Raw genomic sequence first — 22,490 nt, forward strand, 5'->3', positions numbered from 1 at the left:
CATGGTGGTAACAGCTCCGACGCTCATAGGAATTCTATGAGCATCACAGTTGTTATCGCCGCAGCCAATGCTAAAAAACGCACTATGGTTTTGTAAAGAGGACTGAGTAATTCACAGCAAAATACAAATCATCAATTTTCTAAAAATTAAAATTGCGTAGTAATTGACTCCGCCATTGAAGTTAATTGAATAATTAATTTTAAAATTAAAATAAAAAGTTAGGAATGGAATTCTATGCCGTGTCTAGCGACACCTAACTTGAAGCGCCTTTTGATGCCTAGCAACGCCTACCTGAAAAGTAGGTGTGGTTTGGGGCAGAGAATAGGCATGGTTGACTTAGGTGTTGCTAGTCATCCAAGTTAGGCACCATTAAATTAGACCTAGGTATACCATCGCCTAGCAACGCCTAAGCACACCTAAGTGCTGCTAGGCGGAATTCTATAAATGGCATCTAGTGGTTGATTGACAACTGGGACGAGTGACGTCATTTATAGAATCAGGCCCTAAGTGCCACATGGACCATAGGAATAAAATAGGATGCACAACTTTTAGCATGCACTAAGCTGTAGTAAAAGAGATCTATAGGGCCAGATTCTACAAAAGCCGCTGAAAGTTAGGCAGTGGTAGTCACCCTACCACTGCCTAACTTAATTGATTTAATTAGGTTTAAGTGGCCTGATAATTGGTTGCACTATTAAAAGCCAATTAAACCCTTGTTACAAAAAAAAAAAAAAAAAAGCCGCCTCTGGGATCGACACTTAAGTCCCTGGCAGCTATCGGTGCATAGTAACATAGTAACATAGTAGATGACGGCAGATAAAGACCCGAATGGTCCATCCAGTCTGCCCAACCTGATTCAATTTAAATTTTTAAATATTTTTCTTAGCTATTTCTGGGCAAGAATCCAAAACTCTACCCGGTACTGTGCTTGGGTTCCAACTGCCGAAATCTCTGTTAAAACCTACTCCAGCCCATCTACACCCTCCCAGCCACTGAAGCCCTCCCCAGCCCATCCCCCACCAAACGGCCATACACAGACACAGACCGTGCAAGTCTGCCCAGTACTGAATTCCGAAAGTGGGCATGTTTAGAGCAGTGCCAGACTTTGGTGCCACTATGCACCACTGGCCGCGATTCAGAAAGGACCCTGTTGGCCTGTAATACCTTGGCCCACATTTCCAGTACCTAGGGTCCATGGGATCTGTGATATTCTGCACTTAACTGGCTATGGTGAAGCACATCAAATTAGGACTGACTTTTATGAGGTCCTATGTATGCAATTACCTTGGCTGAATATCGGCACTTAACTGACCAAGTGTTGGCTCCAGTTTCAGAACACCCCCAAAATAGCTGGTTTCACATTGGGCATTAAACGGACATTTTCAGATGCACTTTCCAGTTAAGTGCCACTTCATATGACCAGCTGGCCCCAAACAAGTGATTTAGATGGCTAGAAACCTCTCCTGGCTGTTTAAATCCTTTTAAATGCTGGGCCTCTCATGAATAAAACCAGAAGAACTCTTCCTTCTGACTTTGATTTTGGCCAGGTTATTATATTCCTCTTGCTGACCATCAGGGAGTCCTCCTTGGTCAGTGAAAGGGCCCCCTGGCTCTAGTGAATTCACTTCCAGTGGCAGGACTTTCACTGCACAATTCAGCAAGGACCCCAAGATTCCTGACTGGAGGAATCCTATGTGGGTATGGTAGAGCCTTCCCAAGGCTGTGGCCCCTATTTTGAGGGGAGTGTTCTGAGAGTGGAGTCAGCCTAGGCCAGTTAAAAGTCGGCTCTCTTGTTCCTGTATATTACAGTGTTGGCCCAGGCAGTGCCTTCAATTGGGGATCCCATCCTTGGCCTGAGTCTGGAGGCTACTTAAAGCCTTTCTGTTACATAGGACCTTCGCCCAAATGATACAGGGCAAATTGTAAGCCCCAGGGCACTAGGCTTTTGGATAGGCTCTACCTGTTCCTTCTTGAGGATGTGGACAGGTTGTTCCAGCTTCACAAGATGGATGTTCTGGTCATGGCAGTGACTACGAAGATGACATATCTGGTTGAAGGGGGTTTGGCATTGACAGGAAGAGGGAAGCTGCTCCTTAAACAGGCTTTTGTTTCCTTGGCAATCAGAGTCCAGGCCTCAATGTGTGGAAGCTATGACCTGTTTTCTTTTATGCTGGTTTCAGCAATTTCCCAAGCCGCCAGAGGTGGCATGCTTACAGTTGGGGACAGCCTTCCTCACGGATGTACTCTATGAACTCATCTTCATCTCTTTTCAGTCATTGGCTGATTTAAGGTGTTTTTTTTTCAAATTGGATCATATTCAGTGAAATAGAATAAATCTGTTTCAGAGAGTAGGAAAATGAGTTGTATAGACTTTTCCTTTTACTTCAGGGGCAAGAGATATACAAATCTTCTATAGCACAATGGATTAAAACAGTAATTAAGGTAGCATACATCAATTGTCCAATATAATGTGCACCAATAATTTTTGTTATGAAAGCATGGTAAGTGCAAAACTTACTACACTTAGTAAAGAACTCCTTAATTCTTATTTTTCTTATTTTATTTATATCATTCTATTTAATAATAATAATAATAATATTTATATACTGCAGGACCGTGATTACCGTATATACTGCGGTTTACAATGATTAAAAATGCTACAAACTGAGTAGAACTAACAAAGTTAGAGATTGGTTACAAACAGTTCTAGAGATCAATTGTTGTGGGAGAGATTGTGTAGTTCAGCTACCTAAGTACTTCAGGAACAGATATGTTTTTAGGTGTTTCCTAAATTCCCCATAGTTATTAGCATGCATAAGTAATTGTTCCAGATATTTTCCCCATAATGCAGCTTGATAAGAGAAAAGATGTTGATGATGTTTTTTAAATTTACATCCTCTAACCGGTGGTGAGACAAACTTCAGGTGTTAGCTTCTCTTATGTCTATTGGTTGAGAAAGAGAAACGGTCAATTATATATTTGGGTGCTAAACCGAAAAGTACCTAGAAATTTGGTAGCTGTATAAGATATATACATATAGTATTAGATTTAGTTATTCTATTCCAAATAATAATCATCCTTTAATCTGTCTGAAGTCAATTGATCTAATTTTGACATGTCAGCTAAATCAAGAGTTACAGTAATATTTAACATCATGGAACCCAGTTGAAAGACAATGGTTGAGACCATAACGAGACTGGATTTTTTTGGTTGTTGTTTTTTTTTTTGTAGCAACTTCAACAAAGCAGAGTGGGAGAAGAAAAAATTTGATAAGGCGATTGGGTAAGAATTTTCTCCATGAAAATATATACTATGCATATATTAAATACTAAAATTGGATATTAGAGATGACATAAAAATAAGATTTATCTTCTTGGTGCCCAGTCACTGCTATAAGTTACTTTCTCATCAAATGAATCACCCTGTACATTTTGGTCTGTGCAGCTGTACAACTAATCCTAGCACCAAGCAGCAAGGGGGGATGGAGAGGGCAGACTGCCATGGGCACTGTCTTGTTGGGGCACCGGTACCCCTCCTTCTCTCCGCCCACCCACCGCTTCAAAATCTTTGGTGGCAATGAGTAGCATCTTCTAGCTGCTGCTTGCACCGGCCTCAGCTCTCCTGCCATCACTTCCTGGTCACGGGACCAGGAAGTGACATCAGAGGGAGAGCTGAGACTTGGGGGGGGGGACGTAATGGGGAAAAGGTACATGGGAGCACACACCACGGTGATGCCAGACACCACCACCTCAAGTGCTTCCTTCCATCGCTAGCTGCTCACACCAAATATCTGAGGATAGTCAAATATTTTTAGCTATAGTATTAGAAAATATTATTTAAATGGAATTTCTTTAAACAAAATGTAAAGCTTCAACTATTGGTTTGTATCATTTGGGGTTTTTTTTTTTTTACTAACTGAACCACTGACATAGTTTTTCTGCTATAGACTCCTGTCCGCTGAGGTGTTATATTGAGGTTACCTGGGAGATAACTAATTGTACATATGTGGAAACAGTATGCTCTGTGCGTGTTCCAGCAAATTTTCAAAACCAAAAATATGCGTGTACATCAATTTTAAACATTACTCCATGGAAAATACGTGTACACTTCTCCATCCATATTCGCAGTCCCAACTAGAAAGGAGATTAGATTGCAAATGATAAGGGCGGAGTGTTTTCCTGTGTGGCTCTTGAAGAATGGAACAAGCTTCTGCAATATATACGGCAACCAGGGAATTTGGAACGCATTGCCAGAGATTGTGGTAAGAGCGGATAGCATAGCTGGTTTTAAGAAAGGTTTGGACAAGTTCCTGGAGGAAAAGTACATAGTCTGTTATTGAGAGAGACATGGGAGAAGCCTCTGCTTGCCCTGGATCGGTAGCATGGAATGTTGCTGCTCTTTGGGGTTTTACTAGGTACTAGTGACCTGGATTGGCCACCGTGAGAATGGACTACTGGGCTTGATGGACGATTGGTTTGACCCAGTAAGGCTATTCTTATGTTCTTATGATATTTCTTTTTTTTTAAATTGTTAAAATGTCACCTTTTCTTTAACATGAAGTACAGCTGAAGAATGTGCATGACTGTTCTAGGGCAGTGAGGGAGATTTTTGTCAACATTGGCTATGGTTGCAGTTAAATGCCTTGTGCTATATGTTTTGCTTCCGATTGCTTTTATGTATGATTTTATGCTTGTTGGTATATTTATTATATATGTTTACTTGTGTATCGCTTTGTATAAAGCGAATCATAAATAAACACAATACAATACAATAAAAGTGTAAGATCAGCTCTATGCAGGAACAGCTGATGACAGAGCCAGCAGGAAACAAATATGGGCGGCAGCAATAGAGGCCTTTTGAGTTTCCTCATTCTCTCGGATGCAGCTGCCGTGTCCTGGAACAGAGCTATCTCAGGCCAGAAGAAAGGCAGCCCATGGTCTGGGGTAGTTTGCCCCAAAACAGTGGCTCTGAACTCAGTCCTCAGGACACACCCAGCCAGTCAGGTTTCATGAATATGCATGAAATAGATTTGCATACAATGGAGGGTATAGTGCATGTAAATTTACCTCATGGAGTGGCCTAGTGGTTAGAGCAGCTGGCTTAGCACCCTGAGCTTGTGAGTAGAGAATGACACGGAGGAAAAAAAATCTGTCCCCGTCACTGGACCACCATCCCCGCTGTCACCTTCATTGCCCCAGGTACAATATCAAAACTATGAGAAACCACTTTGAATGTGTAAACCACCCAGAAAAAGCAGTATATCAAGTTCCATCCACTTTACCCCTATATTTATTGTAGATTCCTTAAAAACTTGCCTTGGTGCTTCCCAAAAACTAAGTTGAGAACCCGTATCCTAACAGAATCAAGCTATTGTAAACTATAGCTTTGTTCTTTACTGGCATAACCCCCGTACTTTATATACTGAAAACATGCCAGACCACATGGAATGTTGCTGCCATATTGCTTTCTGCTTCCCAGTTTGGGTTTTTGTTTTTAGCACCTTGGAAAGGCATGAAAATGTCAAATAATGCTTCTGTTTCTTTTTGTTTCAGCTATTCATTTGCTATTGTTGGAATTAACATAACAGACCTGGCATATAACTTGCTTATAAGTGGAGCACTGAAAACTCATATGTACAATGTTGCCCCAGAAGCTCCAGTACTGAAACATTTCCAACAAACATTCTGTAAGTTTTCCTCAAATTTACTTCTAAGTTTCTGTTTAGATGTTACAGAGAGAATTATACATCAATGGAATTTTTATAAATATGATTCTGTGATGACACGTTCAGAGTTGGAGAACTCCTCTAGAGTTAGTGGGGGAGGGGTGGAACGCTTTTAGATATGCAAAGGCTAGCACATCAATATAGGACTGCTATTCTATAACGATGGGTGACCACATTCTCTAATGTACAACCCAAAAGGGGCTGCGGCCAGGAGAGGTGCATGTGCAGGTCAGGGCATTCACACCACTTTTTGAGCACCATTGACTGAAGCTAACCCTTTGTGTCTAAGGGAAAAGAGTGCCCTGAATAAGGTTGGCATAGTTCTCATTTTGTCCTCTCTGTCTTTTGCATTAGTTATTGAAATATCGTATTATTGTCTCTCTTAGGCTATCTGATTCATGAGTTCCACAAGTTTTGGATTGAAGAAGATCCCATGGACATAATGGAGTTTAATCGTGTGCGAAACAAGTTTCACAAGAAAATCTTAAAACAGCTTCAGAATCCAGACATGGCTTTGTGTCCTCACTTTGCTGCCTCCAAAAATGTAATTAACATATAAGTTATTTGCTTGATTTCGATAAGAAAGAAACACGGCCTCGTTGTTGTGTCTGTTCACAGCTTTGATCATTAGTAATACACTGAATGACAATAGTGATTGTATGCATGCTGTTTAGTGCAGTATTCATCTATTTTTTTTGTGATAAATATTTAAATCCCCGTACACTTAGTATTTTCAGGGGATTTCTCATGAAATGAGAGTTCATATTGCGGCATTTTTGCAGTGTTATATATTGAACCAACATGTGAAAAGAGTTTTCTATTTTTTTAGATTTTTTCCATAACTCAGCACTGAAATGCTCTATTTCTCTAGCTTAGTTTTATACATGTGTGTTAATTACTGTAGGCTTGTTTTGTGAAAGCTTTTTAACTTTGGTGATACAATGTCTGAATATCATTAAGCATAGGTCATTTCATCTAAATGTACTGTATGTAAACTGGTTCAGAATATTCAGTTTGACTTTATTTCCTCTAAATGTATAAATGCTTTGGGAAAATAATTCCCCCCACTCCTTTTATGAGGCTGCATTAGGCTTTTTTTATTGCCGGCCGCAGAGGTAAAAACCTCTGATGCTCATAGAATTCCTGTGAGCATCTGTGCTAATACCGCCACAGCCAGTGATAAAAAAAAAAGCCTAACAAAGCATAAAAGGATTCTCAAGAGAATTATGAAAAACAATTGTAATTGCAATATTTGATTTTGAATGTATTTTTACAAAGAGTAGCGTAGTGAAACATTCCACATACAGTATAGATAGTAAGGGCCAAACTAAATCTTGTACGGAAAGGATATGTCTGTCACATAGAGGGGAAACATGCCAGAAAATTAATCAGTCAGCATCTAGGAACACATGCCTCACCTAGGGCCCCTTTTACAAAAGCCGCGGTAGCGAGTCCCGGGACAACCAACATGATGCAGCCCATTCAGTTTCTGTGGGTTTCGTCACATTTGCCGCACTGGTACTCGCTACCACAACCTAGTGGACGAGTTAGGTATTACTGTTCTCCAAGTTTGAATTCAACCCTAAGGGCCCCTTTTATAAAATCTGCTGTCACGGTAAATGTACCAAAGCCCGTTCAATTCCTTTTGGCTTCAGTGCGTTTACTGTAACAGCGTCGCTACCACGGCTTTGTAAAAGGGCCCCTAAACTTGCTTTCATACCGCTATTGAATAGCAAATAAATTTATGATGACTGTAGTATAGAAAAAAAACAACCTCAATCTGTGTGCAATAAAATTATATTCAAAGAATATTAGAACTGATATACAAACTTATATTAAATGAAGGGAAGATATCACTGGTTTTGTTTTTTTAAGTGGAGAAAAGCATCCGATGTACCCACACCATCAGCAGAAAATTCACATTACAAGTCAAAAAAAAACTCCATTCTTCAACAAGCCCAAATTCTAATACACTGTAACTCAAAATCAAAAGTAAACTATTGTGAAAACTAAATGTAGCTTTGATGGAGGCAGCCAAAATCCATGCAAGACTTACACCCTTAATGGCGAGATCCTAACAAGAACTGAAGCAGAACGAGACTTAGGGGTGATCGTCAGTGAGAACATGAAGACTGCCAATCAAGTGGAGCAAGCTTCATCCAAGGCAAATCATAGGTTGCATACGCAGGAGTTTCATCAGCCGTAAGCCTGAAGTCATTATGCCATTGTATAGATCCATGGTGAGGCCCCACCTGGAATACTGTGTGCAATTCTGGAGGCCACATTACCGTAAGGATGTGCTGAGACTGGAGTCGGTCCAGAGAATGGCCACCCGGATGGTCTCAGGAGTCAAGGATCTCCCGTACGAGGAACGGCTGGATAAGTTGCAGCTGTACTCACTCGAGGAACGCAGAGAGAGGGGTGACATGATCGAGATATTCAAGTATCTTACGGGCCGCATCGAGGTGGAAGAAGATATCTTCTTTTTCAAGGGTCCCGCGGCAACAAGGGGGCATCCGTGGAAAATCAGGGGCGGGAAACTGCACGGGGACACCAGGAAATTCTTTTTCACTGAAAGGGTGGTTGATCGCTGGAATAGTCTTCCACTTCAGGTTATTGAGGCCAGCAGTGTGCCTGATTTTGAGGCCAAATGGGATAGACACGTGGGATCTATTCACAGAGAAAGGTAGGGGAGGGTCATTGGGGTGGGCAGACTAGATGGGCCGTGGCCCTTATCTGCCGTCTATTTCTATGTTTCTAATAGAAGTGCTTCAAAGTGGCAGAAGGGCAATGCTTTTCCTCCAGCAAACTTAAGTTTATTTTTTTACAATAGTTTGCTTTTGATTTTGCCAGTTCTATGCGGGGTACAATTAAACATACACAGTAATACATTTAATACACTAACACCCCCCCCCTCCTTTTACAAAACCGCACTAACATTTTTAGCGCTGGTCGCGGTGTTAACAGCTCCGACGCTCATAGAATTTCTATGTGGAGCTGTTACTGCCACGGCTGGCGCTAAAAAACATGCTATGGTTTTGTAGAAGGGGGTAAATTACATGACAAGATCTAATAAAATAAAATTAATAAATACTGATAGGTGTTTTTTCAAGAGTTTTCCAAATTGCAAAACCCCAGAAAGTGATCCAGCTTCCATTGGCAAAGCATTCCACAAACAAACACCTTGAAAACATTGATCAACGATTTAACAAAAGTATAACAAGTTTAAAGGATTTTACTTCCAGCAACATTTTATCAGCAGAACATAAAGAAACCAATACAAGAGAACTGTTGTTGGCCAACACCTTATAAAGCAGACACAAAACTTTAAATTCAATTTGTGCAGGTCTAGGTAACCAATGTAAGTCCTGAAGAACAGGCATAATAGAAACATAGAAACATAGAAAATGACGGCAGAAAAGGGCTATAGCCCACCAAGTCTGCCCATTGCAATTTGCCTCCCCCCAGAGTTCATTCCCTTAGAGATCCCACATGAGTATCCCATTTCTTCATATCTAGCCAAACTGAAAATTAACCTTGCAGCCGCACTCTGAGACAGCTGCAAAGCTTGTAATGTGTATTTTGGTAAAGATACAATTGAGTTGCAATAGTCAAACATAAGAGGTATTATTGCTACTATATAAATACTCTTTAAGCCTTCTTAAAATTCTCAAATGGAAAAAGACTCTAGAGATCTTGGACTGTTGAGTGGAGTTTTTTGGCCAGTGATGATTGTGGACCTTTTACCAGTGGTTTTGGTACATCAATTGCTTTGTATAACTCAGGTCTTTTCTCCACTTAAAAAAAAACTCACCAACGTCTTCTGTTCATTTAGATATGTTTGTGTATTGGTTCTAATATATTTTGAATACATTTTTATTGCACATGAATTGGGGGGGGGGTTTCCATGTGGCTTCAGGTTCCCCTTCTGTTCATCTAAATGTGTTTTACAATTTGAAACAGAAAAATTGTAATAGCGTGTCCAAAATGTATATCTATAAACTAATGACCTGAGAGGCCCCCGTTACAGGCAGGCAGGCCGAAATTTTCTGGTACAGTACTTACATTCCTAAAGGGTTGCCATGCTGTCTCCCGCTAGCTTTCTCCCTCAAACAGAGGAGATTGAGAGGGGACATGATTGAAACATTCAAGGTACTGAAGGGGATAGACTTGGTAGACAAGGACAGGTTGTTCACCCTCTCCAAGGTAGGGAGAACAAGAGGGCACTCTAAAGTTGAAAGGGGATAGATTTCGTACAAACGTAAGGAAGTTCTTCCTCACCCAGAGAGTGGTGGAAAACTGGAACGCTCTTCCGGAGGCTATTATTGGGGAAAACACCCTCCAGGGATTCAAGACAAATTTAGACAAGTTCCTGCTGAACAAGGACGTACCCTGGTAGGGCTAGTCTCAGTTAGGGCGCTGGTCTTTGACCAGAGGGCCGCTGCGTGAGCGGACTGCTGGGCATGATGGACCACTGGTCTGACCCAGCAGCGGCAGTTCTTATGTTCCAGTGCTTTTACTTTAGTTTTCAACCCTGGCAGCAGAAAAAAAAACATATAAGTGCCTCATTCCCCGCTGCTGAGTCAAAGTCTTTCAGTAACAGCTGTGAAAATTCCCACTGCTCTTATTGTGAGACTTCGGCCCGGCCCTGGCTCCAAGTGACTGATGCATTTGATAAAGCTGGCAGGAGGCAGTGTTGCAACTTTTTTTGCATGTAAACAGTTTGTTGCACTCTGCCTCCAATCTTGCAGTACAGGTCACCGGGCCTCTTTCTTGAGGAGGGCCCCTGAACTACAGAGGATGCAGAATTTATACCACTGCTGTGTACCAGACTACAGGACAGAGTGTAATTTAAAATTTTATGCTTAACAGTGAAAACAAATTTTTCTGATAAGGTGGTTGCAAAAAGTAGTCAATGAACAAAGCTGTTTTTCATAAAGAAATGTTCATTATGAATAAATAATAAAACATATGAACAAAATTAATTTGAAACTGTGAATACACTGTTGAATATATATATATATTTCATACCCATGGTATTTTGTACTTTTATCACTCATCTTGAGTATAGTGTCATTATAATATTTATGATCACTGATGTATTTTGATTAATATCTGTATTGTTTGTGAGGTGATATAAATAAATTTCATGACATAATAAACAACAGAATGTGAATATTATTCCCAACACAATTTATCAATTATGATGTAGGGTAAGTTTTTAAAAATAACTAGATAGTCTATGTGTCTGTATTTTATTGAATAATCATTGGGGGGAGAAAATGGTTGGTTATGCATATTTGTAAGTTGAATGTGCTTTTATTAACTTATTATACGATACTAGTATTTTAGCCCGTTACATTAATGAGTGCTAGAATATATGTCTGTCTGTCTGTCTTTATTTCTGTCTCTCTCTTCCTCCCACTGTCTTTCTTTCTGTCTGTCTCTGTCCCTGGCCTCCTTTGTCTGTCTGTCTTTCTGTGTATCTCCCTGCCCCTGTGTCTGTCTTCTTTTCTTTCTGTCTCCCTTCCTCCCCCTGTCTGTCTGTCTGTCCAAAGCAGCATTCCCTCCCCCTCCATTTCCCTCCTCCCTCACTATTTCCCTGTGCAGCAGCATTAGCATTTCCTCTATCCCCCTTTCCCTTCTCGCGGTCCCAACTACGAACCTGGCGATTCCAGCGTGTGCAGCAATCTTTACACGCTGCTTCGGGTCCTTCTACTGCCCTGATTACGCACAGGACATGCCGGTGCCGGTGCCCAAAGATCTGCTTCCTTCTGCGCTGGGCCTTGAGCATCTGCGCATGCTCAACGCCTTCGTGTTCTCGTTCTCTCCGAGATTCTCGGAGCTGGGCCTTGAGCATCTGCACATGCTCAAGGCCTTTGTGTTCCCGTTCTCTCTGAGATTCTCGAATCTCCGAGAATCTCGGAGAGAACGGGAACACGAAGGCCTTGAGCATGCGCAGATGCTCAAGACCCAGCGCAGAAGGAGGCAGATCTTCCGGCACCAGCACCGGCATGTCCTGTGTGTTGGTGCCGGTGCCAAATGGGGGGTAAGAAATGTGATCAGGTGGGTGCCTTTTTGATGCCGGATCGCGGCGGGGAGGGGGTGCGACGCGAGCGGAGGGTGCCGGATCAAGGGGGGGAGGAGGGTGCCGGATCGCGGGGGAAGGGCGCTCGTAAATCGAGGCACGCTCGGTTTCCGAGGCGCTGATTTTGCGAATGTTTTGCTCTTCTTGCAAACCGGTGCACTCGCAAACCGAGGTACCACTGTATTAACATCATTAACACATTGAATCTCAATTGAACAACATCAGCAAGCTCCTCCCGAGCTACCCAGTGTAAACATCAACATATTGCCCCCGACCCCACCACCAACAGCAAGAGCCTGAGGGGTGGCATGACCTCATGCCCCTTTAACCCAGGTCACCTGACCCCAAGGCATGGCTCCCAGCCGGCCCATTGCTCATCGCCGGATGAGCCCCAGCACCCAGTAGCTCGGGAGACCCGCACTCCCGATCTACCATATCCATCCAAACAAGGGCGGGCAAGTGGGGGAAATAACTGCCCTGGAGGACCCTAGAAAACGAGTCCTCCAAGGTTCCGGTTATATTAACTCCCCCGCGCCGTCAATCATCCTGCTAGCCCCAATCCTATACACGCCTTTTGGCGCGAACCAGTCCCTCCCTGCAACTGCCTTATCTCTCCCCTATGAACTGTCCCTCTCCCCCCAAAATTGCCTCGCGGGCGACACAGGGGCCTCCCAGCCCCGTTTTACAATACGCCCATCGAGACAAGCTCTCAGGCTACTCTTTACACTCTGTCACGTCCCAGAAGGACAAAGCTAAGCATTAGTAAAGGGCTCCTTAAGTTGCACAAGAAAATGACATTGAGTTTGGTACTTCTTTTAATCAAAGCTAGGATTTTTTAGAAATATTTTGTATTTGTTTTATTACAGTTTGTTGACACTTGGAAGTAAGGTTCTTTTTGAGATGCAAGTCTAATATCCATATTGAAGGCTAAACAACTTCACACTTCAGAGAAATGCATTGAGATTTTCAGAAATCAGTGTTTGATATTCCACCATACATTCTAAATGGATCACCAGAGAGAGAGTATGTCACTATTGAAAGCCTGTATTATAATCTAAGCATGCCTAAAAATAAATGTTAAAGTACAAAAAGATTAAACACTTGAAAAAATAAAAAACAAAACAAAAAGTAAGCAAAGAATGTTGTATGCTTGGATCTAAACTGTATTTGGATGTACTGACACATGCTTACATCATATCCAGACAGCATTTCACGCTCTCTGTGGAAGAGTAAGGGGTTGTCTTCCACTACCATTCCACCTCTATACAGCAAGGCCTGCTAGCCCAAGACTGAGCGGACTACATGTCCCAGGCGGCTCTGGGCTTTACAGCCAGCTTAGCGAGGTAACCCTGCTGAGGTCGTGGGGGGAAGAGGGTTCAGCAGGGAGGTGTTTATCTGCCACAGAGCAGAATCATTAGAGAGAGGTCCCAGAATGCAAGGATCCCCAAGGAAAGAAACCTTCCCCAGCAGTGGCTACATTCAAACCCTGGGGAGTTCTGGAATGATAAAGCTAGCTGAGAACCCATCAAGGAAAACACTAGAGAGGTGAGCCTCTAATCCAAGACCTCTGTAAACTGAACCTGCGTGTTTAAAGGTGACTGTCCCGTATTTGGGTGAGACTTTTGTTGGAGAAAAGGGGTTTCTCTTTCCTAAATGTTCTTCTGTTTGGACTATTTAACAAGTGAAGTAGGAACCAGACTTATGGTGCTTTAAACCTGAGAAAACTGTGGAATGTGTTCATGGAACTGTTTATTTGAATAGAAAAACTATTTCCCCTAATCCTAGAAACATAGAAGATGACGGCAGAAAAGGGCCACAGCCCATCAAGTCTGCCCACTCCAACAACCCTACCCCCTTGAATTTACCCCCCTAGAGATCCCACATGTGTATCCCATTTCCTTTTAAAATCCGGCACGCTGCTGGCCTGAATTCCAACGATCGACCACCCTTTCGGTGAAGAAGAACTTCCTGGTGTCGCCATGAAATTTCCCACCCCTGATTTTCAGCGGATGTCCTCTTGTGGCCGAGGGACCTTTAAAAAAGAAGATATCATCCTCCACCTCAATACGGCCGGTGATATATTTAAATGTCTCTATCATGTCTCCTCTCTCTCTATGTTCTTCGAGTGAATATAGCTGCAATTTATTCAGCCTTTCTTCATACGGGAGGTCTTTGAGTCCCGAGACCATCCTGGTGGCCATTCTTTGAACCGACTCAACTCTCAGCACATCTTTTTGGTAATGTGGCCTCCAGAATTGTACACAATATTCCAGATGAGGCCTCACCATGGATCTGTACAACGGCATTATAACTTCGGGCTACCGGCTGATAAAGCTTCTTCGGATACAACCCATCATTTGTCTTGCCTTTGATGAAGCCTTCTCCACTTGATTGGCAGTCTTCATGTCTTCGCTAATGATCACCCCCAAATCACGTTCCGCCTTGGTCCTAACTAAGGTTTCACCATTTAGTGTGTAAGTTTTGCATGGATTCCTGCTGCCGAGGTGCATGACCTTACATTTTCTAGCATTGAAGTTTAGCTGCCAAGTCGAGGACCAGTGTTCCAATAGAAGTAGGTCCTGCGTCATACTGTCTGGTAAAGTGTTCTCACTTACTATGTTGCATAGTTTGTGAAGGAACAGGCTCAAAAAAGTGTGTAAATAAAAGCTTTTTCTTATACCTTCCACGAGTGTCTATGCTGTTTTGCATACATGTGTGCAGGGATCCAGGAAGGTCCCCCTCCCTGTCTCACCCTAGCCCCACCCCACTTTAGCCTCCCCCAAAATTTGAGTCACCAACTGCCTATGTCGATGTGAGCCACACACTGAGAACAAAACCTTTATAAGCCATTTGCTATTTTATTTTGTAAACTGTTAAGTGTATGTTGCAGTCTTTTTATTATGGATGTTTCGTTGTAGTCCACATAGAATTGTTGGATATGTGGACTATAAGGCCCGGATTCTGTATAGGACGCCTGGTCTCAGAAGCCGATGGGCATCCTATATAGAATTTGGCCTAAGGCCACCTAAAGTAAACCTAATTCTCTAACCAACGTCCATGTTACAGACGTCAGTTAGAGAATTGGGTTATTATAGACTCGGCCACTAAGCTTATCGCAGCAAGGGATCTCCACGATAAGTTTAGCCGCCACAAATGGAATCAAGCTCCTGTTAAGCACAGGTATTTAGTGCCCTAGGCTTCTGTCTCTGTTGTCCACCATACCTAAATTTGGGCCTGCTTGCATCTATTAGCTTTCAGTAGGAGACTGCAGTGAAGCCAGTAGGTGGCGTAAGCTACAACCGAATGCAAGTGAAGTGCAGACCGATTACACTGCATTGTCACCATTTGTAGCATAGTGCTAGCCATAGCATGTATTGTATTCTTTTTAAAATGACCATAGGTAGAAGAGGCAGAGGTAACAGATGGGGTAATAGAAATTAAGAGAAAATGGAGACTGTAAAACAGGAGGAAAGACAGCAAGAACATGAGAGACAAAGGGAAGAAGGACTAGCCAAGAAGAGGAAAATGAAAGCTAATGATGGGAACAATAAAGAAGACGTGAGGGGCAAGTGGAGTGTAGGAGAGAGGAAAGAAAGGAAGAAAGACAAAACAGCATGGGGAGGGATATCAAAGGGCTGCTGAAAAGAGAAGGCATTGTGACCGTGCCCTTTTCCTAGGAGGAAATGTGGAGGCACACTGCACAGAGGAAGGAAGAAAATGAGTGTAGGTGTTCTCTACCTTTTAGCGTTTATTACAGTCACTAACTCAGCACTAATAATGATTTGGTCCACATATGCACACCTGCATAATATACCTAAACAGAATGAGCTGCAGAGAGTAAGATCAGGTCGCTAGACTCACTAATGACCTTCCACAGAGCAGTAAAGACCTTCCTCTTCCGCCAATCGGGCCATTAAAAACTGCCTCCTCAATATACTTCTCCTAGTACTCTTTGCTATGACTAGACTGGTCTCTAGAATAAACTGTTATTGTCTACTGTAACCTATTTGTTGTCATGACTAGTCTGTTTTCAAACAATTGTGAATGTGTCTACTTGTAACCCGTTCTGAGATTCTGGGAGAACGGGATAAAAATTGAAATAAATAAAGAGATTTAGAAGGTAGATGCTTTTTAGACTTGAATGCTGATCCTTATCAAGCAACAGAAGTCATTGGGAAACAAATACTCTTTCTATATGACTTCTTATCTTATCTTTATTGATGCTTGATATATTGCTATATGGCTTGTACGGCTTCACAGCATTTTACATCATAATAAACCCGACTATGCACTACTGCTGTTATTACTTCCTGTTACTACTAACCAACCAATCAGGAATTAGCATAACATATCCTGAAACAATCAGCCTTCTCAGCAATATTTTCAATTATTTTTTTTGTTAATGTAGAAAGCTATTTCAGAATATCTCTCCAATCAATATTCTGATTATGACCATACGATTCAACAGCATCAAACTGGAATATTCATCTTTGTTCTATTTTTAATAATATTCTATAAGGTCACCACCACGGTTCATAGACAAAACCGCGAAAGACAAAGGCGCGCACCGACAACTGAGCACAAGATGGAGGCGCGCGCCGGAGAAAATGACAATTTTTAGGGGCTCTGACGGGGGTTTTTGTTGGGGAGCCCCCCCACTTTACTTAATACAGATCGCGGCGGCGTTGTGGGTGGTTTGGGGGGTTGTAACCCCCGTCATTATACTGTAAACTTAACTTTTTCCCTGTTTTTAGGGAAAAGTGAAGTTTTCAGTAAAATGTGGGGGGGTTACAACCCCCCAAACCCCCCACAACACCCCCACAACGCGGCGCGATCTGTATAAAGTAAAGTGGGGGGGTTCCCCCCACACACCCCCGTCGGAGCCCCTAAAAACAGTTATTTTCTTTGGCGCGCGCCTCCGCGCTGCGCTCAGTTGTCGGCGCGCATCTTTGTCTTTTGCGGATTTGACCTGACACCCACCACCACACAAACTCAGCAGGAGCTAATCTAATATACTACACCTTAGACCTTTAGACATGTTTCTTAGGTGCACAATTAAGCACAATACATCCCCTTTTTTCTAATTTAAAAATCTACTACTAAAATCAAGTTGTTTCACCTATGTAGACATTATCACAAGGGCAATAAATTGTATAAATCATATGATAAGATATTCTTAATCTAGGTCTAATCATTATTGGATTCTCAATACTGTCACCTTCCAACACAATGTCACACATTGCACCTGTACCACATTTAAAATTAGAAGGTTTTTTTTTTAACTGGTGAATCTAACTTGCAGTCCAGTGATTTTCAATCTTTTTCATCTCGCAGCACATTTACGAGGTGCAAAAATTGTTGAGGCACACCATTGGAATCTTATCCATGCCCACTAAGATCCATTCCATCCCTACAAGGAATCCCCTCCATCTCCACCCATAACTGTAACCTTCAGAAGTCATTTTAATTATACAACTAAAATACATTAGAGCAGTGTTTTTCAACCTTTTCATACCTGTGGACCGGCAGAAATAAAATAATTTTGTGGACCGGCAAACTACTAAGACTGAAATTTAAAAAAACACATTTACGCCCCGTCTCCGCAAGCTTGGTCCCCGCAAACCATCTGATCCCATCCGCACAAGCCTCAGTTATGATTTTATATTGAACGTATTCCAGTACCTACCCTCTTTTCCCCATCTTAGTCCAGCAGATACCTTCCATCACCCTACTCCCTCCATTCCTTATTCAGCATCTTCTCCTTGTCTCCCTATTCCCCCTTCACCATGTCCAGCATATCCCCTCTGTCTCCCTACTCCTTCTACCCATGTCCAACATCTTACTTCTGTCTTCATACTCCACCCTCCTGTTCAGCATTTTCCATGTCTCTCTGCCCCCTGCAAGGTCCAGCATCTGTCTTTGTGTCCCTATTCTTCCAACTCCCACCTAGTTCCAATAACTATCCTCCCCCAAGGGGATCCACCATCTTCCTTCTGTCACACCAATCCCCCCCCCCCTTGTCTACCATCCCCTTCTCACAACACGTGGGAATTCAGCATCTCTTATTCCCTCCCTTGGCTGCTGGCCCTAGAGTGACTCCAGTGTCACAATGGCTGGTCACACTAAATTGGAAGCAGCCTGGTTCTTAACCCAGTTCCCTTAACCCAGTTCCCTTAACCCAGTTCCCTTGCCCAGAATTCTGAACGAAGACAGAAGCTGCGGGACCTTTCCTCTTGCCTGCTTTGCTATTTGCTATAAGCTCTGCCAGTCTCAATCCTGCCCCTCAAACACAGGAAGTCACTTCAGAGGGGGGCAGGATCAGGATCGGCAGAGCCTATAGGGATGCAGGCAAGAGGAAAAGTCCCGCGGCTTCTGTTTTTCTTTTTGCTGTCCGCAGCCGATCCTAAGCCCTGGAAGGGGAAGGGAAAGGGGAAGAGATGCCGACAGGAAATTTAACCGCGTCGATCTCGCCGGCCCTCCGTGGACCGGCAGGAATTTTCTGCGGACCGGCGGTTGAAGAACAGTGCATTAGAGCACCAATATACCTGCTACTGGTAAACTGGAACAAGATTGACTGCTACAGATTCATATACAGACTCCACATGCCAGCAGAATCCTTCACCTCAGTTGCAGCTGAAGAACATGGCTCTCACCTGACACAACATAGGGAACTGAAACAAAAATACAGACAAAAACTGAAAATAGTAATACTGGACTCTGCATGAGAAATAGAAAGAAATGCAGATCCTTCTGTATAGTGCAAAATAAAGCCAACAGATGTAAATTCTCAACACTAAGGGCTCCTGTTATCAAGCAGGGTTACCGCGCGCAACTTTTCATCACGCATTAACCCCGCACTGGCCTAAAAACTACCGCCTGCTCAAGAGGAGGCGGTAGCGGCTAGCGCGGCCGGCGATTTAATGTGCGGTATTATGTGCATTAAACCGCCAGCACGCCTTTGTAAAAGGAGCCCTAAAATCCAAAAACAAGATTGGCAAGAAACTTTTTTTTACCTGGTGCGAAAGCCAAAATATAGGGCACAAGTGAGTGTTAATGAAAATATCTACGATAAGAGTAATAATAAGAGAACCTCAGTAAGGGCCAAGCTCATTAGTAAGAGCAAGATTTAGCACCAGACAAAAGGTCTAAATAAGACCTGCCCCACTGGGACCTTTGATACTGGGTGATTAAAACGTTTTGCACTCTTTTTCTCACCTGGTCCGATTTTATGCCAATGATTTATGGATTTTTTGTAATAATAAAATTTAAAACATTGACCCTAATGATGTATGGGGCAGGTCTTATTTAGACCTTGTGTCTGGTGCTTGTCATCTATGAGATTTTGCCCGGGGCTAAATCTTGCTCTTACTAGTGAGCTTGGCCCATACGGAGGTCCTCTTATTATTACTCTTATCGTAGATATTTTCATTAACACTCACTTGTGTCCTATATTTTGGCTTTCGCACCAGGTGAAAAAAAGTTTCTTGCCAATCTTGTTTTTGGATTTTTGGACTTGTCTTATTGGCAATTGTTCTGGGTTCCTTTTCTGAGGCCTTTTTTTGTGCTGAATTCTCAACACTGGCATAATTGACACCATATTGAAAATAAAATCATTTTTCCTGTCTTTGTAGTCTAGTGATTTTATTATTCTAATCTTATTCCCAGTCTTTGGTTCTGCTTTCCTCTGTCTGTGTTCTTACATAACTCTGTCTTCAGGGCTTCCTTTTCATTTGCTATTTCTTTTCTCACCTTCTGCTCTATGTCACTGATCGTTCACATTCAACTTTCTTCAAGTTCTCTGCCTCTTTCTCAAATCTCTTGTTTTCCCTCTCTCTTCCCTTCATATGGTGCCTGTCTCCTCACTTTCTTTCCCTTTATGCGCAGCCTATTTCTCCTCTTTCCTTCCCTTCCTTTTATGTACAACCTGTCTCCCTCTTCCCTTTTCTTCATGCGTAGCCTGTCTCCTCTCTTCCCTTCCCTTTATGGGCAGTCTGTCTCCTTCTTCCCTTTTCTTCATCTGTAGCCAGTCTCCTCTCTTCCCTTCCCTTTATGGTCAGTCTGTCTCCCCTCTTCTTCATGTGTAGCCTGTCTCCTCTCTTCCCTTCCCTTTATGGGCAGTCTGTCTTCCTCTTCCCTTTTTTTCATCTGTAGCCTGTCTCCTCTCCTCCCTTCCCTTTATGGGCAGTCTGTCTCCCCTCTTCCCTTTTCTTCATGTGTAGCCTGTCTCCTCTCTTCCATTCCCTTTATGGGCAGTCTGTCTCCCCTCTTCCTTTTTCTTCATGTGTAGCCTGATTCCCCTCTTCCCTTCCCTTTATGTTCAACTTGTCTTCCCACTTCCTTTCCTTTCATGTGCAGCATGTCTCCCCTCTTCCCTTCCCTATATGTACAATATTTCACCCATTTTCCTCTGTGGTATTGTCTCTCCTTATCCCCACCCCTCTTCCCTCCTGCAGCTTCAATATCTTTTCCTACCTTCCTCCTCCCATCCTTCAGGCCTCTTTCTTTTGTCTACTGTGATTCTATAAACTTTGCAATTGCCAGCAGAATTAGAACAGGCCTTCCAATGGCCATCTAGAAACTTTTCTTCTGCCGTGGCTGGCCTTCATGTCAAAAGGAAGTCACATTAGAAGGAAGGACCATGGGGCTAGCCAGAGGAAGGCCTGTTCTAATATCTGCCTTCAACCACAAAGTTGAATCTCCCCTAAAATTTTCTTTGTACAGATGCTGAATTGGCTCCCATCCCCCAGCGCTAATATGGCTTTTGTCTCCAAATTACTTTAAGAAGAAGTCATTACTTTGTAACACCTTCAAAATGCTTCTTATAGCCATCTATGAGTCTTTTTATTCTTGCTTTTGAACTTTGTTTCTCTCTTCCATGTAGAGCTTTTCTTGCTCAGAAATATTCATTGGTAAAAGATACTGAATCTTTACATTGGTACGGTATGCATGTTTCTTGCCTTGTTAACATTTATTGTACTTTCTATACTAAACTCAATAAAAAAAATTTTTGAATTATAAAAAAATAAATATTCATTGGTTTCTTTACATGCACTGCTTTTTTGAGATGTCCCCATAGATTTTCAATAATATTCATGTCTGGGAAGTGTGAAGGCCATTTCTTCCTGTAAGTCTTCATGGCTGATTTTGGAATCTAATAAATTACTGGATCTGAGGCAGTGTGATTTTACTAGAAATAAAGAGTAGGTCTTATTTCATTAATCAAATTTTGTTCTGCCCCCATTTTATGAGGGCATTTTCTCAGTTCTTGTATAAAACAAGTATGCGTGTTTGTTCTAAGATGTGTAAGCAAAGTGTGCTCTGTGGACTCAAATCCCCAGAAAGCTTTGCTTCTCCCAGAGAGCCAGGCTGTAACTTGAGAGCTTAAGCCCATCCTTCTTTAGATTCTGGGAGAGAATAGTATCCATTTTGTAAGACTGCATGGATACATGAAAACCTGGGTCTAAAATTGTCCTCTAACCAAGTTTTCTTTTGTTATTTCCACTAGCCCAATACAACTTTGGTTCTGAATCCAAGTCTGGAGCACAGTGTTATTTCCCACAGGGTGTGTGAACACACTTCCAGCTTCCCCTTGAATAGGATATGATGGTAGAGTGAGAAAATTCTGTACACAAAAATGGACTGCCTAGAATTGTGAGTGTTTATTCTTCAAGTTATTAAAGAAAGTTGTCCAAAAACTACAGAGTCTGGCCAATAATACTAAGATTACAGAAGTAAGGGTTAACTGAAGAGGATTCTCAGAGAAGTGCCAACCTAATTCAGTGAGTTCAACTGTGTTTGGCCATTTTGAGGAGTTCCTGCTCATAAAACCTGAGGAGGTTTCTGTGAGTCTATGGTAAGACTGCTCAGTAAAGCTATACCCAGCACAGGATTCATCTCTATGACTGGGAGTTTAGGGAGCTGGATTATGCAAGAGGGCTTGGTGTAGTATACTAGAATTTTAGCACGGTTTTTGACATGATCCTGCATAGGCAAGATCCTGCGTGGTCCCTAAAGCAACTGACTTTAGAAACTGTTCGAGATGATGGGTAATGTTAAATGATGTTCATGCCAAAGAAAGGGGTATTACAACTGGTGTACTGCAGGGACTGCTCATTGGTTTGCTTCTTTTCAACATTTTTTGCAAAATATTTACTGAATCAATGCCTGTTTGTACTGTATTCAATGGAATAGCATCTTTTGTGACAATGGAATAAACAGAGTAATAATGTCTGTGTAAATATATGTGTGTTATAAAAAGCTACAATACTGGGAACAAATACAAGCCTTGTGGGACCCCACAAAAAGAGTGCCAGAAAAACATCTCACCAGAACTCCCCTGCAAGTCATAGTGAGCCCCCCAAAAACCCACTATACCTAATTATCTACAACCCCACTAGCCTTATGGCTGCAAGTGGCACCTATATGGCAGTACAGTAGGGTTGGGGGGCGGGGTTTGGTGGGTGCACATTTTCCACCATGAATGTAATGGTTAGAGTGGCTTATGGGCCTTGGTCCTCCTCTCTATGGTTCACTAGCCCACCCCCCAGACTACTTAAGCCGCCTCTGTGCAGCTCTACTAGGCTTTCCTATGCCAGGTGCTGATGTTCTAGAGGCGGGTATGTACGTTTTTATTCTGCACTTTGAGGCGGGTATGTACGTTTTTATTCTGCACTTTGT

The 22,490-nt window shown here is 42.4% G+C and overlaps 1 protein-coding gene across 5 annotated transcripts in view; it reads left to right on the forward strand.

The window, feature by feature from the left end:
- Positions 1 to 21,808, forward strand: part of ELMOD1 (ELMO domain containing 1) — a 70,826-nt gene extending 49,018 nt beyond the window's left edge. For 4 of the 5 annotated variants that reach the window (XM_033948821.1, XM_033948819.1, XM_033948820.1 and 1 more), the window contains 4 exons: positions 3,232 to 3,282; positions 5,553 to 5,686; positions 6,112 to 6,269; positions 21,319 to 21,808. In XM_033948821.1, coding sequence (XP_033804712.1) covers positions 3,232 to 3,282; positions 5,553 to 5,686; positions 6,112 to 6,269; positions 21,319 to 21,417 — 442 coding nt within the window. In that variant the 3' untranslated portion in view covers positions 21,418 to 21,808. Of the gene's footprint in view, positions 1 to 3,231; positions 3,283 to 5,552; positions 5,687 to 6,111; positions 7,844 to 21,318 lie in introns of those variants that run through there. The other variant, XM_033948822.1, reaches the window with a different exon arrangement.
- Positions 21,809 to 22,490: the final 682 nt, after the last annotated feature.

Source organism: Geotrypetes seraphini, chromosome 6, assembly GCF_902459505.1.
Source record: "Geotrypetes seraphini chromosome 6, aGeoSer1.1, whole genome shotgun sequence".
NCBI lineage: Eukaryota > Metazoa > Chordata > Amphibia > Gymnophiona > Dermophiidae > Geotrypetes > Geotrypetes seraphini.